Source organism: Diadema antillarum, unplaced genomic scaffold, assembly GCF_040938485.1.
Source record: "Diadema antillarum isolate AM-2024a unplaced genomic scaffold, OU_Dant_1.0 seq00000343_RagTag, whole genome shotgun sequence".
Taxonomy (NCBI): domain Eukaryota; kingdom Metazoa; phylum Echinodermata; class Echinoidea; order Diadematoida; family Diadematidae; genus Diadema; species Diadema antillarum.
Window position 1 is genome coordinate 437092 of NW_027271355.1, and position 18001 is coordinate 455092.

An 18001-nucleotide genomic window follows, 5' to 3' on the forward strand; every position below is an offset into this window, starting at 1 on the left:
GTAACGTTCTTTTTGATACGCCCTGTATACACTATCCACGCAAATCGCACATAAAAGATGTTACTGGGAAAATTATTTTTTTTGCAAATTAAAGCAATTTTATTGTGATAAAGTTTAGGAAATTAGTCTTCGAAAGGGACCACAACACCAGTTTCATAAAATGCTTTGATGTTAAACTAGGAACAAGGAAGAAAAATTCAAACGTGTTCTGGCTTACTTTTTTACAAATTGGCGGTGTAACCTGACAATGAATGGTGCATTGTTTTTGGGAGGCAGCTCAGAGACTTGTGTAAGAAAAGTATTTTTTTGATAAGTTCATAAATTGGTAAGCCAAACATCAATTAGGAACAGATAAGGCCTAGATCTTCCACTAGAGCTGATTCAATAAGGCTGAAATGCTCTTTTCAGGGCGTTCTAGCTCAAAATCTACTGACCAGAATATTAAGTGGTGGACCAAATTATCATTCATAGTACAGTGGCAAATTGATATGATAGGATTTGTCTCTACTCCAGGCTGGCCATTAGGCCTACATTTACAATTTCAACGTTAGATTAGAAATCCAAATAGATGAGACAGATACCATGGTTCTGTAGGCCTACATACCCTTGCTTTATACTAGATCTGCAGAGTGTATCTTTCAAAATTTTGAAACAGTTTGAAATTTCAAATAAATTTGCAATACCTCTTTAACATCCTCTTACACTTGTGTGCTAGTTAGAAGGACATGAAATGCCCTCTGCTGTGGGGTGAGGACATCATCCGAACACTGGTAAACAACAGATGCAAGAAAAGAGAAAAACGAATGGAGGCAAGGTGGATAATGTACATCAAAGACGTAGAAGGCCTTGAACAGCCTATCAAAGGCCGCCACAACATTCTCTCCAGCTGGCACACACTTCCTGTGCAAGATCAGGAAAAACTGCTCAGGATTTGTGTCAGGGCCGAGGCACAGGAGGAAGGGCTGAGTGAGCTTCTCGGGTTTTCGCTCAGCATACCCAGCAACATCTGTACCAACCTGTCATTAACATAAACAAAAAAAGTATTAGATCCTTACATACTATAAATATATTCAAAATTATGCTGGACACATCGATATTTGTGGTGTGTTCACTGAGTAAGGGCACATTGGCTTTTTAATGTGTTTTTGGCAACTTCATTTTTTCTTACAAAATTTAAAAGAGTGGAAATTCAAATGAAAGTGGGAAAAAAGGCTCATAAGAAATCTGATTATATTTTGTTATCTCCAACAAAATAAGATTCTTGCAATACGATTGGTTAAAGTGCAGTCATGTCACAAAAGATATTTTCTCCCAACATGTCAATCAATCTATTTGTGGATAAATGATGCAACACATATAATGATAATATGGGTGAAATAGACCTCATTGTTTAATTTTTCTTTATTCATGACCTCGGGACAAACCAGTAAATTTCCACTGGCACAGAGTACACTACTGCCACTGGCTCAATAACTCTTGCAGTGATGCTACCGGGAAAATTTGAAATCTCTCCTATTATAAACCACAATTCGAATCCTATAATAAGATAAAAAGATATCTAAACTTTAAGCTTATAACTTTGCAAGCCTCAAGGGTTATAGCTTTATGGACTCTAGATTCATTAACGGTATTACAATAAACTCAAGATTGACAGTCAATTTAATGGTGATACTTGATGTTGTAAGTTACAATTTCTGAAGAATAGGGGAAATTTGTGTAATTCCCCATACATGTAGCTCCACGAACTAATAATGGAAAAAAAGAAACAAAATTTGCAAATGACTGTAAAAGAGTTGACAGCATAGTTCAAGGTTGAAACACATCTGAACTTACGATCTAAAAAAATCACATAGAAACTGTTGTATCATGATGCCCTTCAGTACCCTTTAAATAGGAATGTGAAATATCAAAGGAAGCTCTCCTGTATGATAATTTGGAAAATGGGTAATTTCTGACGTGTGATGTAAGTTCCAATAAAGAGCATGGACTCCTTCATTCATTTTATTTCTTTATGTTTTATTGTTTTAAAAGAATAGAAAAGTGCAATTGAATATTCTTCAGAATATCATTGGCTCTCTAGTTGATAGGCAATCAGAATATTGTTTATTTGCTTACTGGTTCGTGCTGAAACAGGTGGCCCACTGCAGCACTACGAGATTCTGATGACTTCTTGCTGCCTTTCTTGCAGCTGATGGCATTAGATGCTGGAAGTAAATGGCACAGAATCTGGAGTGCACACAAGTCAGCTGTAAAATCAAAGAACGAACACATTGAAGAAAACTGAGTTTAGCTAGCACATTCTTACAGAATTAGGCTTGTACATAGGTGTCAGATATGAATGTGGTACCGGGAAAGATTGTAGGAGAGGAGAATGCAAAAGTGAAAATTTATGAAGTGAAATGGTAAAATACAGTCGACTCCCATTATAATGAAGTCCTTGGGACCAGCACTTTTCTTACGTTCTATCAAAATTTTGTTATGACAGAACAAATAAACAATAAAAATGCATAGAGTGGATAACATTGCGGCCCTAATGTTTACTTCATTGTAACCCAAATTTCGTTATAACCATGTTAGTTATAACGGGAGTGCACTGTATATGTCAGAAGGTGTCATAGAGGCCTATATATTGAGAAGCCTAAATAAAAGCTTTGGGATAATAGTCAATGGAAAAACTATGTATGATAAGAGTGTTAGAGTGTTACTTTAAAGCTCATTTCTGTTTTACTTCCTTTGTTTAAATTTTCATCTATACCTCAGATATTACGAGTGAGATTGGGTTGGTATATTCAAAGATGATTATTCATGCATAACCGAGGAAACTGACACACAATTCCTCTGTTCACTTATAGTTTTTGCACAAGCTAACAGTCTTCCCCGGTACCTTTAATATTGGTGCATTCATTTTGCTTCTGTATTCAGGAGTATAGGAGTAGCTAACATGTCTCACACAACTAGTGCAAGCTAACGAAAAAGTGATATTAAATACAGACACATACTGTAATTTCATCCCTCTGAATTGAACCAGTATGTGTCAGAAGACTGGAAAAAGAAACATGATCATACACACACAAACACACACAAAAGAAAAAAATGCACTAATGGGTGACCAACGATTGTGAAGAAATTGTCACAACAGTAAAGATTGTAAATGACTGACATAAAGCATTCGATGCAAGATTTCCTAAGATAACTTTTCCTATTGGCAAAAATTTCGACTGGCCTTAACAAAGAAAAAAAAATCTGTTCAGCACTTCTCTAATAAACACAAATTAACTGAGACAACAATTCATGAAAATTCATTCAATTTCATAATTTATCAATATATAGGCATTAACATTTAGGGGGCAAAGAAAATGAATCTTACCATTTCCCTGTTCAAATCTCTTAATGATGCTGGATACAGCAGCTGAAGAATTGTTTCTGCCCACTGCCATGATCTTCGGCAGTAAGCCATGCCTCCAAGAAGTAACCAGGTTGTCGCAGCGTTGGCCAAATTCAAGCTGAAAGTCTAGATCAATCTGAAATTAAAGATTAGTTTATAGGTCCTGAGGAAGTGCACAAAAAGTTGAAACTTTCAAACCCTTGTATGATATGCATCACAAAACGTTATTGCCTAATTATAATCAAGTAGACATAACTGAATGATGCTATCAAAAAATGCCTGATACTGTAGAGACTTTCTGTGTGACACATACAAGGTTAACAAAGTTTTAGATCAAGAAAACTGTATTAGGAGCTCATCCATAATATTCTGAATTTAGGTTTCATGAATGGCCTTTGCTAAATGAAATCTACCACTTCAGGAACACAGTTTTAAAATCAAGAAGGCAGTAATATCTATTTGAGAGACCCTGAAAACTATTCAGAATGATTCAATGTGTACACAAAAAATCTCATCATATGGCCTGAAAATAAATTGCCAGGGCCTAAATTCAGGCTCTTGCCTGAAACAAGCATCCCTGCTGTCTGGGATAGGAAGTGCATCTCTTTTCTTCAAAAGATTTGTTTTTCACAATACCCACATACATAGATACCTTCCCTCAAATAATAATAAAACACACACACACACACACACACACACACAAACAAACAAACAAACAAACAACCATCATCTAGAAACATATGTTCCTCATCTCCTTCCCTCTCTGTTTACAAAATTTTGATCTTACCAAACTAGGCATGTCTTGATACCGTGGATACCGGATGAGAACCTCTGCAATGGTCAATCTTCCCTTCCGGATTTCCTCTTTGCGATGTGGGAATGTCTCCTTGAACTTTGACTTGATGAGTGCCACATTATCTGGTGTTGGATGGTGGTATTTCATCCACTCTACCTGCAATTTCACATAAATGATGGAACTTATTTAGTCTGTGGGCTAGATCAGATATGGGTATCACTGTGTTATTTTCATTGTTAAAATATTCCCACATTGCAGATGAAAACTGAAACCGTTGTGTCCATTGTTCAAGTACTCCCACAAGGTAGTTATTATGAGTACACAAACATCAACATTGCAAGAAGGTAAATGGAAAATTGAAGAATGGGGTTAATGAGTCTTTGCCTTTTACTATTAAAGGGCAAATCCAGTCCAAATACAAGTTACTAGTAGTGCGATGAAAAAAGAGTAAAATCTTATGAGTACAACAGTAAAGATATGATTAAAATCGGATGAAAAATAAGGAAGTTATGACATTTTGAAGCTTTGCTAATTTCTGCAGGACAGTTCTTGTACAGTTGAGTTGATATATATGCAAATGAGTGAGTTGATGATGTCATCACCTCACAATTTTCCATTGACTGTGTACAAAAAAACAAAAAAAAATGATGAAAATTTTCATGGTCCTATCATTAAAGTCTAAAACATAATGTTATTCCTGGTTGAATAACTTCAGAAGAGTGATCAGTTAGATATATCAGGATTTGAGACTGGGGCATAATAGCACTTGAATGAAAAATTGGAAATTTCAAAATTTTATATACAAACTATACGGCAAGCTGTGAAGGGATGAAATAATCACTTTACTATTGCATATTCATATTGACTGTTCAAGAACTGTTTCCTAAAAAAATTAGCGAAACTTCAAAATGTCATACCTTACCCTTATTTTTCATCCGATTTCGATCAAATTTACCGTTTTCTCGTGAGATTTTACTCTCTCTTATCAGAGTAACTGGATTTCCTCTTTAAGGTGACTTGATTTTAATGATACCTACTTTCTGTAATATCTCTTGAGATACTGGTTCTAGCATATCATCTCCTTCATCAACTGCTGGTTCAGCACCATCGTGCTCTGTCATGGGCTTGGTGGGAGCTGCTGCTAATCTCTTCCTCTGATGTGTGGCGTCATAGCTCCTCAAGGTCTTCAAACGATACTCGATAAAGCCGTGACCCTTGTCATATAGGTACTCCTGAAATATAAGAATGCATTGGGAGTCATGCTTGCGCAAAAACAATACCACGGGTACTTTTCTTTCTACCTGTACGTTTGAAAATGCCATAAATGTATAATCACACTAATGAGAGCAACTAGAACTATTGCCAATAGTATCAAATCTAACTAAAGTCACCTTGACCTAAGTTGAAGTCACACAAGTGGAATGATCGCCTAAGACGAAGCTGTACACTTTTCCTTTATTTCTATTTTACTCTGAGGAAATTGAATTTTCTCAAGGTCAAAGCTTTTTCTCAAGTCTTAACAAATTTGACATTATCAATATATAATAATGATATCAAAACAATGATTGAAATTAATACATTTGATGCAATTTCCCTGTAAATGCCCCTTCTTTTCTTCTCTTTTTTTTTTTTTTTTGGGGGGGGGGGGGGGGGGGGGAGTGGAGGGGCTCATGCCCATATCCTGAACAACTTTGGGTCCTTGGCCCTTAAATAAGGATGATCTACACCAAGTTTGGTTGAAATCTGCCCTCTAGTAAAGTTGAAAATGTTTATGCAAGATGAATAAGATGCCATGTATGTCACTTGAGCTTTCTGCTAAGGAGGGCTAAAAAAATGGTGTAGATCACAAAAACTGAGTATAAACTTACATATCCTTTTGCCCCTGGTGTGGTGTCTTGCAAAGTGGGGTATTGCATCACGACTGCTTTGGCTAGAGCAGTCTTTTGCTCACTACTTGGGTATCTGAATGTAAAAAGAAAGCAAGAAGAATGTTAATCATATTCTAAGAAGCAAATATATTACATGAAAACTTTGGCCCTCATTTAAATCTTTTAAGGGGATGGGTTATTTTCATGTTTTTTCTTGGCATTTCTATTGCCATTCAGTACCACTGTTTCCAGTACATTTATTGCTACCTATGCCTAATATCAGTTAATACAAATGAAAATTTCATGCAGATGGGTTACATGTGGATGTGCACAGTAAGTAGAAAAATACAAGATCTGATTATCTATTGAACTTCACGGTAAATCAACTTCCATTTTTTATTCATCATTATCATCATTATATCATAAGTATTATGACTATTATCATTTACATGTGGCTCGATGGGGCTACCAAGAAAGTAAGTTAGCATGGAGTCTTGTACATACACTTTGTTTACATGTTTCATACAAAGACATCAGTGTTTATTTTTAAAGCTCCAATCATCACTTCATTCAAAACTTTATCCTTGGCTTTTTTTTTCTTTTTTTTTTTGAGGTGGGAGGGGACATTTTAGTCTGTTATTCTCTATACTTCAGAAGACAAAAAAAAAAAAAAAGGTGAAAAGGCAAATTAGATGGTGCTCTATCTCATGGAAATTAATACAAGACATGAGAATGGGAATCGGTATTCCAGACCAATAATTAAACTTACAGTTTTTTGCCTCCATTTTCAACAAGAAAGGCTACGATAATCTGGATAAGCAGACGCCTCCTTGAAACAGTCAACACTCCTTCCCTCAGCTCACGAAGTACCTCCTCCCCCTTGGAGTGATTTGCAATTATATGTGTGATGTTGAATTCCTAGGCAAATAAGTAAAATTTAAAAGTTTTATGCATCGCACAAATGGAATGAATTAATGTCCCTCCAGTTTACATTATAAACTTGAAGTGCAAAACCATTTAATAAACATATTTGACATAAGCATCAGCTCTAGTTACACATTTCAAGACTGATCATAGCACGCTTTTCCCTTCTGTTGATACGGCAAGTACACATTTTTCTTAAATGCAAGTACTAACCCCTCAAGGCATTCTTATTCAGAGGGAAAGACAGCTCCAAAACTGCTCCATGAAGTATAAAAAAATACCTATAACTTCAAACAAAACAAAACCAACCAAGCTTCAAGTCTCTTAATGTAGCCTCTTACAGAGACTCTAGAATGTAAAATAAATGTCAATCAATTTCAAACTAGTCTCCCTTCATTAATCATCTTGGAAAACAACAGAATACATTGTAGCTTACAGCAGGGTTAGTGAATGTAAGTCCACTTCTCGGAGGCTCCTTTGCTGATATTGGTCCGGTGTTTCCAGCATTCGACACCCCTGCATTCAATGGGAAGTTGTTGGCCGCATGAAAGCACAATGTTCAGAAATGGATTTAGAACTCATCTCCGCAAGACAAGACGCAGTTCTGCTTTGTCTACACAAAGTAATACTAAGTGTGCACCAATACAAAGCTGGTAATTACTTTTAAGCTTCATCAACATATTCAGAATGAATACAAGAAGATCTCTGCCAAATTTCAATGCCTAAGTTCACCTTTACCCTGCTATACCATGCTTTCATAAAAATCAATTTTGAAATAGCCCTGTGTCGTCTGCTAGGTATTTCCATGGGGATCTCCAGGATGTGTGAGCGCGCTGATCTTCAGCTAGAAGTGTGCCGTCACAGTGGACTAACAGTACATCGTACTACTTACCTAGATGCATGTTATATGATTGCCACACATTATGTGTGAGTGCTATAGCACCATGGTATTCTCCCAGCCGTTTGGATGCTCCTATATGGTGTAAAAAGTCCTTTTTACTACATACTATACAGTAAATTTTGGAATCCAGTTGGTAAGTGATGTGAACTGCAGCCATCATTTGTATGCCTGATTCCAAAATGTCTCATCTTTTCTTTCTTTCTTTTTTTGACCGCCAATTGTTAGAACAAAGCAGGACTCTTGTTAGGAATACAGTGAAAAGACTTTTGACAGCCTTTTCTAGCCCTATTCTAGCATCCAAATGTCTGTCAGAATACCATGGTGCTACAGCACTCCCACATCTTGTGTGCAATCATATACAGTGCACTCCCGTTACAACGAACACAGTTATAACAAAATTTCATTATCACAAAGTAAAACTTCTGGTTCCAAAATTATCCCCATTAAAATCTATGGTACAAAATCTGCTTCTAACGAACAAGGTGATAGCGAAATTTTTGTAATAATGAAGTCTTTTCTGAGTGCCACTGACAAAGAAAAACAAAAGAAATGTGCTCCGTTATAACGAAATGCGCATCGCTTTCGAAAATACGTAGCGGAAAAGCATTTATAGCATCTTTGCATGGGCAAACGCTTCACATCACTGTGTGTTCGCTTCATGTGTAACGCACAGTTTCCTAGGGGAACTTGCGCTATTGTAATACTGCACAAGCTGAAATTTTCCTGTACAGATATTTTTGCGAATTGTTACTTGGAGGACATTTTCGCGCATTGTTAATTTCGCGGTTGCGAGGGTCTAACTGAACTTACTTGAACTCTCACGAAAAAACTATAGTTGTCTAAACTAAAAGCACGTGTAAGTACTAGTACTTTCTCAATTTGAAAGTAAAAAAAATATCAAAAACACGATATATTCGCGGAATGAAATTTTCGCGAATTGGAGCCGACAGCCTTTTTCGTGGCATGAAATTTTCGCGAATTGCCACTGGCGTTCAATGCATGTAGTGTAGACAAAAACTTTCGCGTGCATTTTAATTTCGCAAATTTTGGCGCTCGCAAAATTCGCGAAATTAAAATGCATGCGAAAATTCCTCGTTTTACAGTAGCCTACAGGGACTTTTGAAATTCGTGCCGCACATCGACAGGCAAACACCAAGAATGCAGCTGCAAGAGTAGACTGAGCTATAGCTAGCTGAAATGCGCGACATGCGTGCACAGTCGACAAGTTGAAGGCTAGCTAGGTGCAGCGCAGGACGGGATACATACTGTTTAATGCTAGCTACGTCATGGCCGTATGGCTCAGCTCATGATAGCTGTGTGCTAGACCTACATACGTAGCTAGCTACGAGTACTAGTAGTGTACTATACGGCACTATAATTTTGCCGCGATCCTGCAGCACATGGCATGGCTTGATTTTCATTTTCCTGCATTGTTTTTGCGTGTTTTTGTTTTCACGCGTTATTTTCGCGTGTTGTTATTTTAGCGGTTCAAAGGTGATTCGCAAAATTTGCGAAAATAAAACCACCGCGAAAATGTCAGCTCGTACAGCTAGTCCAATAATATGAAGTTAAATAAGGTTCGTTTTATTGTTCCAAAGGTTCTTTATTACAAAACAAAGAGATTCTGATACATTTAAATGTTCGTTAGTTTGGGTATGAAATAGGGTACGTTATTACAAACATTTGGCGTTATTCCAAAGGTTAGTTAATCCGACAATGAAATATGGTTCTTATTACGACGGTTCGTTAGTCCGAAAATGATAGGAATTCCAAACGTTCGTTAATCAAAACCAAACAGACACACACACACACAAAAGTTGTATTAATTTTTGTTAAATTTTTTGTTTTGTTAACAACTTTATGCTCTCTTTTGAATGTAATATTTCAATGAAATTAAAAAGGTACCATCCCATTTCACATAGCTTTCCATTGTATGATGAGTATTCAAACAAACAGAATACAGTATGACATATGCACGGATTCCTTGTTTTTGTCACTATCATGTATTGTTCAGTCGTAACGAAATTTCATTATAACGAAAGAAAACTGCCGGTCTCGAGCATTTCGTTATAACGGGAGTGCACTGTAATACACATCTGGGTATGTGGTAGGCTACTGCTAGTCCACTGTGACATCACAGTTCTAGCTGAAAATCGTTGTGTTCACACATTGTGATGATCGATCCCCATTGAAATACCAAGCAGCTAGACGACATGGACTCTTTTGAAAAAAATTATGGTGTCATTCTACTTTGATTATTCATCTGCATAGGTACATATGCTACCCTCATTGTACCGCTGCATTGTTATCTATCACCAAAAAAATTATCAAAATCAGCAAATATTGATTTGGTTACCAGGCTAAAATTTTATCACCAAAGGTTTCCAAAAATCACCAAATTTCACCATTTTGGGTTATCAAGATCACCATCTGGCAACACAGTGTCAGTGAATGGGCTGTCGCGATGATAGCAATGTAGCTCAACCAGATGCCATGCGAATAGAACTTGTGATTGCAAGAATCTGCAGTGATATACTAGGGTGATATTTAGTGTTCCCCTAATGCATGGCTCGACACTAACTTTTTTGTTTGGTGGCCCGATGGGGCCACCAAAATCCTAAATTTCAAATTTTTGGTGGCCCGAGAGATAAATTTGGTGTCCCGAAAAAAAACAATAAAAAACATTAAAAGTCCTTTTTTTTTTAATGAGTCAAATATTTAAGTTTTATGATAGTAAGAATTAGAAGTTGGACATAATTATCTACTCATAAATAAACTTCAACAAACTTGCAACACTCACTCTCAGGCACTCATTCAGTCCTTTTTATCCATCCTTTAAACAAATTTAACTGCTAATTTCCGTCGCAAAAAGTTACGAATTTATTGACATACTTTTCAAAAAAATTTTGGTGGCCCGAGGCGGGCCACCAAATTTGCCCGTTTTTGAAATTTGGTGGCCCGACTTTCATTTTTGTTGAGCCCTGCCTAATGATAGAGGGTTCGGTGTATCCCCTGGTGATAACAGATTAGGGCACTAGGCCTAACGTGTAGCTACATGTATGTGTAGGACCTACGCGTAGTACATTATGTATTAGAATGTATTAGAATCATCTAACATGTAGTCTGTTAAATAATTTTGATGACGTATAAAACTGGTAAACTGTTATTTCCCTTTAGGCCCTAGGTCTTTAAGTTAGAATTGTCAACCGAGATCGGACATGATCTAAAAAAAAAAAAAACCAACTCTATATTTGTCAGATGTAAATCTATAAGAGCATTTACTGGTAATTGCCCATGCACAGACGAAATCAAGACTAATGCAGTAGCATCATCTAGATTTCTAGACCTACTCGAGGGTTCGTGGCATCGCCGAGTGGCCAGTGGTGTTATTGTGTCTAGACAATGCACGTGGTAACAATTTGAAAAAAAAAAACCCTGAAGTTCGAAGTGTTTGAATTCCCCGTCCAATATTTTCTGAAATGCATAATTTCAACAAGATAGCTCCTGATATTTCATAGAGTGGGATTTTTTTTCAAAATATTGTACATTCATCATATTTATGGAAATCATAACTGGTCTATTTTGTTTAAGCTTTGCCAAGAAAATACATTTCTAAAAAGTTAAAGACTTTATCATATCCAAGAATAGGGCCCCATCCTAGTACGTACAAACACTCAAAGATCTTTGGTAGATCTAACACTGTGAACAGTTACGGCCTAGGATCGTTTATGGAGAGGTAGACTAGCCCATATATACTGAAAGGACTCAACAAGTTAGATCTATGGTTTGCTTACCTTCAAAAATTTGAATCACTTCTCCTCCCACTCCCTTTGAAGTGAGAAATTTTTTCACGTTGTCCATGATCACGTCCCGAGTATGTACGCATGAACGCACATTACAATGCATGGCCAGCCGGCATGCACCAAAGGATCCTTGATCCTATGCATAAATATGCTCATGAACAGGTGACGCGTCGCTCTTCAGTAAGAAACCTGCCCATGCCCAAGCCCGGGGAAATTGCGGCTGGTGATTGGCTTAGAGGGGAAATTCTCAGTTTCTTGGCCCAACCAATAGTGTTTAATTATGTATTCACTCAGAATTTACTCAGCTTATCTTTCACTCGGCTAATCACAAGAATGAACATTTCACACAAATTTCACTCTTTAGAAGGGTGAATTTCACTCAACAACAAGGAGTGAAAGTCACTCTTAAATGAGTGAAATTTAATTCACTCCTTCCAAGGAGTGAATTATTCACTCATTTTTTTTTTTGTTTTTTTGAGAGTTCTACAGTGGACTCCAATTATAACGAAGTCCTATGGACCGGAATTTTTTTCGTTGTATCAAAATTTCGTCACAACTGAACAGATAAACAATAAAAAAACGTAGAGCATATAATGTTGCAGTCTCAATTTTTACTTCGTTGTAACCTGAATTTCGTTAAAACTGCGTTCGTTGTAACGGGAGTGCACTGTGTTTCCATTATTAGAGCCAAATGTTTGAAGATGGGAGCCAAATGTTTGAAGATGGCTGCCCTCACTATAATGAAGACAGTTATAGCAACATTTTGAAAAACGAAAGGGGTTGTGGTCCCAAAATCAACATCTCAAAAGTGTGCAGCTGAAAATCCACTAATGAGTCACATGTGTCTGGCAAAAATTTTTGCTGACAGTAAAGTTATTTTTGGGACTGATGGACCAGAAAGACATTGAATGTATAGGTCATTCTTTGCTAAGTGTATATTTTTGGCCTTGCAAATTATTGAAAGAAAAAGTGTCTGAGAAATGAAGAATCTTTCATAAAGTGGGAAAATCATTTAATAGGGGTGCAATCTTTATGGGATGGTTCTTCATTCAAAATAACTTTCAATTTATTAAGCACTGCAGTAATAAATATATGCAAAATGTGACGTGACAGAGATGACTTGACGAAGATGATATTTTGTAATCTAATATAGCATAAACAAATTTACGGTTAGATATTTAATGCAACTAAACAAAAAAATGAATAGCAGTGCTAAAGGACTTACAATATGATTAACACCATGCATCTTTAATATCAACTTATTGTTATTTTGTAATAAAGAAAAATTCCATCGTCGATCGTCGTCTCTGTCATTTTTCGTGACAGAGACGATGTGACGGAGTTGACGGGTCCAACAATTAATGGCCTCATATCATCTTCCTAATCCATTCACCTGCGGTAAGAACCGTGTGTGCTGGTGCAGGGTATGATCTTCTCTCCCGTTATGCCACCAAAATGATAAATTAATTTCATTTGATATGTAATTTTGAGCATTCGGAGATGAATAAAGGTATGACCTGGCTTTTGTCACAAATTTAAAATTATAACTTTCTTGATTAAAATAGGGGGAAAACCAGATGAGTTCTTCAACTTCAGCATGTAACTATCATGTAGCACTAATATTGATACCTAGGGTACCTGACATTTTTCATTAATGCCGCCCTAAATGTTCGTGACGGAGATGATGTAAAATTGCGGGACACACAATTTTGAATTATTGATTTCATTTTTTTTTCCAGTCATTTGATATTGGTATATCTTATGATAATAATGCGATAGTACGCAATGAAATGAATTAAAGAACCATTTAAAAACGTTTAAAGGGGATGGCTAGTAACTGATCAGTGGAAATGCTGGGAGATGATTGTTCCAATCCTTATGGGATTCATTCAAGAGTTCATTGTATATCTATTGTTGTGTGAAAATGATTTGCTTCAGAACGGTCTTATATTCAAGTAATGTGCAGATTAATGCTCCATCACTGACCAGGGACACTAACCTGGAAGCATTAAACTGCACATTACTTGAATATGAGACCGTTCTGAAGCAAATCATTTTCACACAACAATAGATATACAATGAACTCTTGAATGAATCCCATAAGGATTGGAACAATCATCTCCCAGCATTTCCACTGATTCCCACTGATCAGTTACTAGCCTTCCCCTTTAAACATGCTTCCATCTTGAAATGCGACATTAGAATATCTATTTGTAGTATCATCGGGACATGGGGTTTTGAGTGGTACGGATATTGGAAAGTTAAGATAATAAGTCAGGATAAACAATTCATCCCCTTTTTTGCATGTTATCCTAATTTCATGAATGTAAGTCGTCGTAAACACAACAGAAAGTATTGAAATTACCTTTTATTTTTTTGTACATATTACCTTCAAACTACTTGTAGAGGGACACGAAAATATAACCTACACTTAGTGAAGAATGACTTATATATGTGATCCATAACAATGAAAGACATCATCAAAGGAAATGAGAAAACTAAAGACAAAATGTCCAGCTCTAATGTCCGTCACATTAGAATTGCCCCATACTGTATTATGCTGCTATTTTCGCGTACAGATATTTTTGCGAATAACGAGGTTACAGACATTTTCGCGCGATTATTTTCGCAAATCGACACCGACACTAACATTAATGCCCTATTAACACAGTGCACAGAGACATTTTCGCGTGTTGTTAAATTCGCGATCCAACTGTGATTTGCAAAATTCGCAACAATCAAACCCTCGCAAAAATAACAGCTTATACAGACTTAGCTCTTACCATTGGAGGCTTGGACTTTCTTTGATGCTGTCGTACTGCCTTGTTCTGGTGGTACGAATTGCTCTCGTGCCTTGGCAGCATCTTGCTTCAACTTCGTCTCTTTCAACTGCTCTGGTTCTCTCTCAGTGTCCTGTGCCATCTCAGGGAGTTGCTCAGGTGCCGAACTGTCTTGCTCCGTGTTTGTAAGCTGCTCATGTCCATGGACTGTCTCTTGTCTCATCTCCATGAATCGCTCCACCTCCATATGTTCCTCTGGTGCCTGTTCAGTTTCCTCTGCATTTATGCGCCCACCAGGCACATTCTCAGTGTCTGGTCTTATACCTAAGAATTGCTCCATCTCCACGAGTTCATATGGTTCCTCCTCTTCTATCATCTCTACCTTTAAGAGCTGCTCTGGTGCCTCTCCTGTGTCTCCATCAATCTCCAAGAATTGCTCTAATGCTGAATGAGTGCTTTGTACCATCTCTATGAGTTGCTCTGGTGGCTGCTTGCTGTTTTTCTCCATCTGTATGAGTTGCTTCAGGGCGCTTTGAGCATTTTGCTCTATCATTATCAGTTGCTCTAGAGCCCTGACAGTTTCTTGTTTCCTGTTCACAAGTTGCTCTAGTACCTTCTGAATGTCTCCCCCCATCTTTACAGGATTTGTTTGCCTTTTTGGGTGAATCCTGTGGACTGTGAGGGACATTCAAAATTGACATGAACCAATAGCATACAAATAATGAATGTTTATGGGTGCAATGGACAGGATATTTCACGATGTGAAAGATGAAAAACATTTATTTGTTTTATAAAATGCCTGAAGTAGATCCTTGTCATTTGATGTTTGATTTATTTAGAAAGAGAGAATCTGAGATTGAGAGAGTGCTCACTGAGCGCTTTCCGCTAGCATGCTGCCACATACAAACACTGCAAACATCAGCGTTTTACGTACGTAGTGTGCCGGGCTCTTGGCCACCGTGCAATGGAGCAAATCCTATGGATCAGATTGCATGGTAAATGGAGCCACAATTGCATGGATGATTACATCATAGTGAAACGCCACAAATGATCAATGTCACACAACCAATCAAATGACAAGGATCTAATTACGCGTTATATAAAATCGTATATATTTGCGTCTGTACTTGCAGTGACAGACATATATGCATGTATCACAGTGGGGACCAGTAAATCACTACCTACATGTATATTCCTGTATAAACTGATACACAGCAGTTTCATGACATTTGAAAGAAATTTTCCCTCAGACAAAATGTAGGGGAACATCTAGTGAGTTGAGTAATTCTTCCCACATACTGTATACACCATATATTAAACGACTCTAAATTTTTGTGAATCGGGACTTCCCGACAACTTCGCGAGTGGTTAAATTCGCAATCGGGATGTATAACAGATTGATGAACAGAAAAATGTATGCATGCAGGTCGCATTCATGTCGGCAGCTAGAGTTCACATTTTCATGTGTTAATTTCGCAAATAGCACCAGACTCGCGAAATTCATGAAAATAAAAACCTCACGAAATATACGGCATATACAGAATTACTATCAATCAATTTTGGTCAAAATGATTACAAAGGGCATCGTAACATTCTGTTAATGTTGCTAAGTAATGTCCTCATAAGAAATAGCATCACATAAATCAGCTACAAATTAGAGCATTGACAAATGCTTATTCTCTTTCTGCAACTGTACAGCATGTAATTCCACGGTATGTAATCTATGAAGAGGCATACTTTCAAATTTAGGAGGGTGGGACAATATCTGCCTTGAAGAGAAAAACAGTATTGAGTCAAGGGAAGAAATTGATACCTATCTATGCAATAGTTCCATTTCTTTCTGGATATCATAGCTGCAAACTATCTCACAGGGTAACCCCATTGTGTTCCATGATTTTGAAATTTCATATTGGACCATTTCATTTGTATGTTATCGAGGAACTGGCAAGTATGTGCCATATCAAAAGTCTTTAGTGAGATGTATGAAACCCAAGGTGAAAATTAGCATTGAGAAATGGTGTGCAAACAACATTCAAAGCTCAAAGTGAGAATGAAGAGTTCTGTACTTACCAAAGATTTACCAAACTGCAAGAAGTTCTAATTCTTGAGGAATTACATTCTTTCAGCACTCTTGATCTTCCCAGTGGATTCTCGGGAAAACCTTTTCCTTGGAGAAAACTTGACTGCAACTCTGCCTCCTATAGAAGAGAAAGCAGATGTGTAAATAGAATATCATGTCTGTGCACTTACCAACTCGCATAAACATTTTGGACTTTTGTTTCTCATCTATCAAGCACATATACATGTACATCAATAAAATAATGCAAAATGCTGGACAAATCATAAACTGTCAATTCACTTTGACCGTAAAGATCTGGGGCATTCGTGTATCATGTATGAGGTGCATCCAGACTTTGGGAGTTGGCACCAAAAAGAAAAAGTTACTGAAAATTCCCAACAAATCTTTCCATGTTTTCTACATCATATGATAAAAAAGTATGCCAAGTGTGTGCATGTCCCAGCACATGTTTTCTTAAAATTCCCCTTTTCTTTTCTTTTTTTTAAATTTTCATTTGCAAGAAGCACTTCCGTAGTTGAAAAGTAAAAGGCTCATGAAGTATGCTGACTGCCTGATTGACGTTATGTCTGCGATTATATGTATCGTCTGCTGAGAACCTTAGGAGTGCCATTGCATTCTAAGATTTGAGTGTAAATAAAAGCAAACAATAACATTCCATGAACTAAAAACTTTATTTAATCAAAAGTGGGTAGATTTAAAAGCATTGTTCCAAATATTGGGTAAAATAGTGCCCTGGTCGTGTTGATTTTCAACATTCTATTGAAAATGAAAATAATTTAAAATTTACACCATACTGTGGAGGACATCAAGCTCTACAATGTGATACAATAACTCAATACCACCCAAAATTGTGATAACACTCTCCTGGTTCTCAGCAGACAATAAATTTATGGAGATTAATGGTGGAATTTTTAATTAACTTTGTTTGTTACCTAGATTTTATTAATTTCCATCATTATGAAATATGAGCATTGAGGCCTAGCGAGTCCACATGGAATTATAAGTCTCTGCAAGGTGCAGATACATGTATAACTCAGCATGACGGAAATTGCACAGACACATATATTTATGGATACACTCAGACACACACACACACACACACACACACACACACAGCAAACATTTGTTATGTCAATGGTTATGTAACTCTTCATATTTTTTGTTCTTTTCACCTATCTGCAGTGAATGCTATACTAGGACGTCTCTTTGGGACTTGGACACTTCTTGCAGGGGCTGTGAGAATGATGTGTGCTTATGACATCAGAAACAGAGCGTAAGCAAAGACAGATTCTCGAATTATTTTCACCTTACTTCACTTTAACTTATTGGATTGTAATATTCTAAGCAGGTCTATTTCAACAGTGCCTCTTAAAGGTAATTTGTCCAATTAATGTTATTTGGAATTGCTTCTTTCATATTGCATTCTGTATGTGTTGACCTTTCAAGTACTATGTTAACTGCCAT

General features: G+C 36.9%; 2 protein-coding genes across 2 annotated transcripts in view; one reads left to right on the plus strand and one right to left on the minus strand.

The window, feature by feature from the left end:
* LOC139730915 (ergosterol biosynthetic protein 28 homolog) overlaps positions 1-18001 on the plus strand; it is a 62461-nt gene that overhangs the window by 42669 nt on the left and 1791 nt on the right. Inside the window, exon 3 of the mRNA XM_071641795.1 lies at positions 17720-17810. Within this exon, the coding sequence (XP_071497896.1) occupies positions 17720-17810 (91 nt within the window). The remainder of the gene's footprint in view (positions 1-17719; positions 17811-18001) is intronic.
* LOC139730923 (uncharacterized) lies at positions 699-16625 on the minus strand. The gene is made up of 11 exons (XM_071641806.1): positions 16528-16625; positions 14461-15132; positions 7410-7489; positions 6819-6967; positions 6050-6143; positions 5215-5413; positions 4173-4333; positions 3368-3521; positions 2116-2246; positions 828-1016; positions 699-767 (listed from the first exon to the last, which is right to left on the minus strand). Exons 2-11 carry the CDS (start codon positions 15089-15091, stop codon positions 699-701), a joined length of 1857 nt encoding a protein of 618 aa, XP_071497907.1. The 5' UTR covers positions 15092-15132; positions 16528-16625.

Coding starts and splice junctions, on each gene's coding strand:
- LOC139730923 (XM_071641806.1), bottom strand. CDS start 15,091: ATGGGGGGAGACATTCAGAAGGTACTAGAGCAACTTGTGAACAGGAAA. Junction 7,490..14,460: donor GAAAGTCCAAGCCTCCAATG/GTAAGAGCTAAG, acceptor CATTGAATGCAG/GGGTGTCGAATGCTGGAAAC. Junction 768..827: donor AGGCCTTCTACGTCTTTGAT/GTACATTATCCA, acceptor GTTGTTTACCAG/TGTTCGGATGATGTCCTCAC.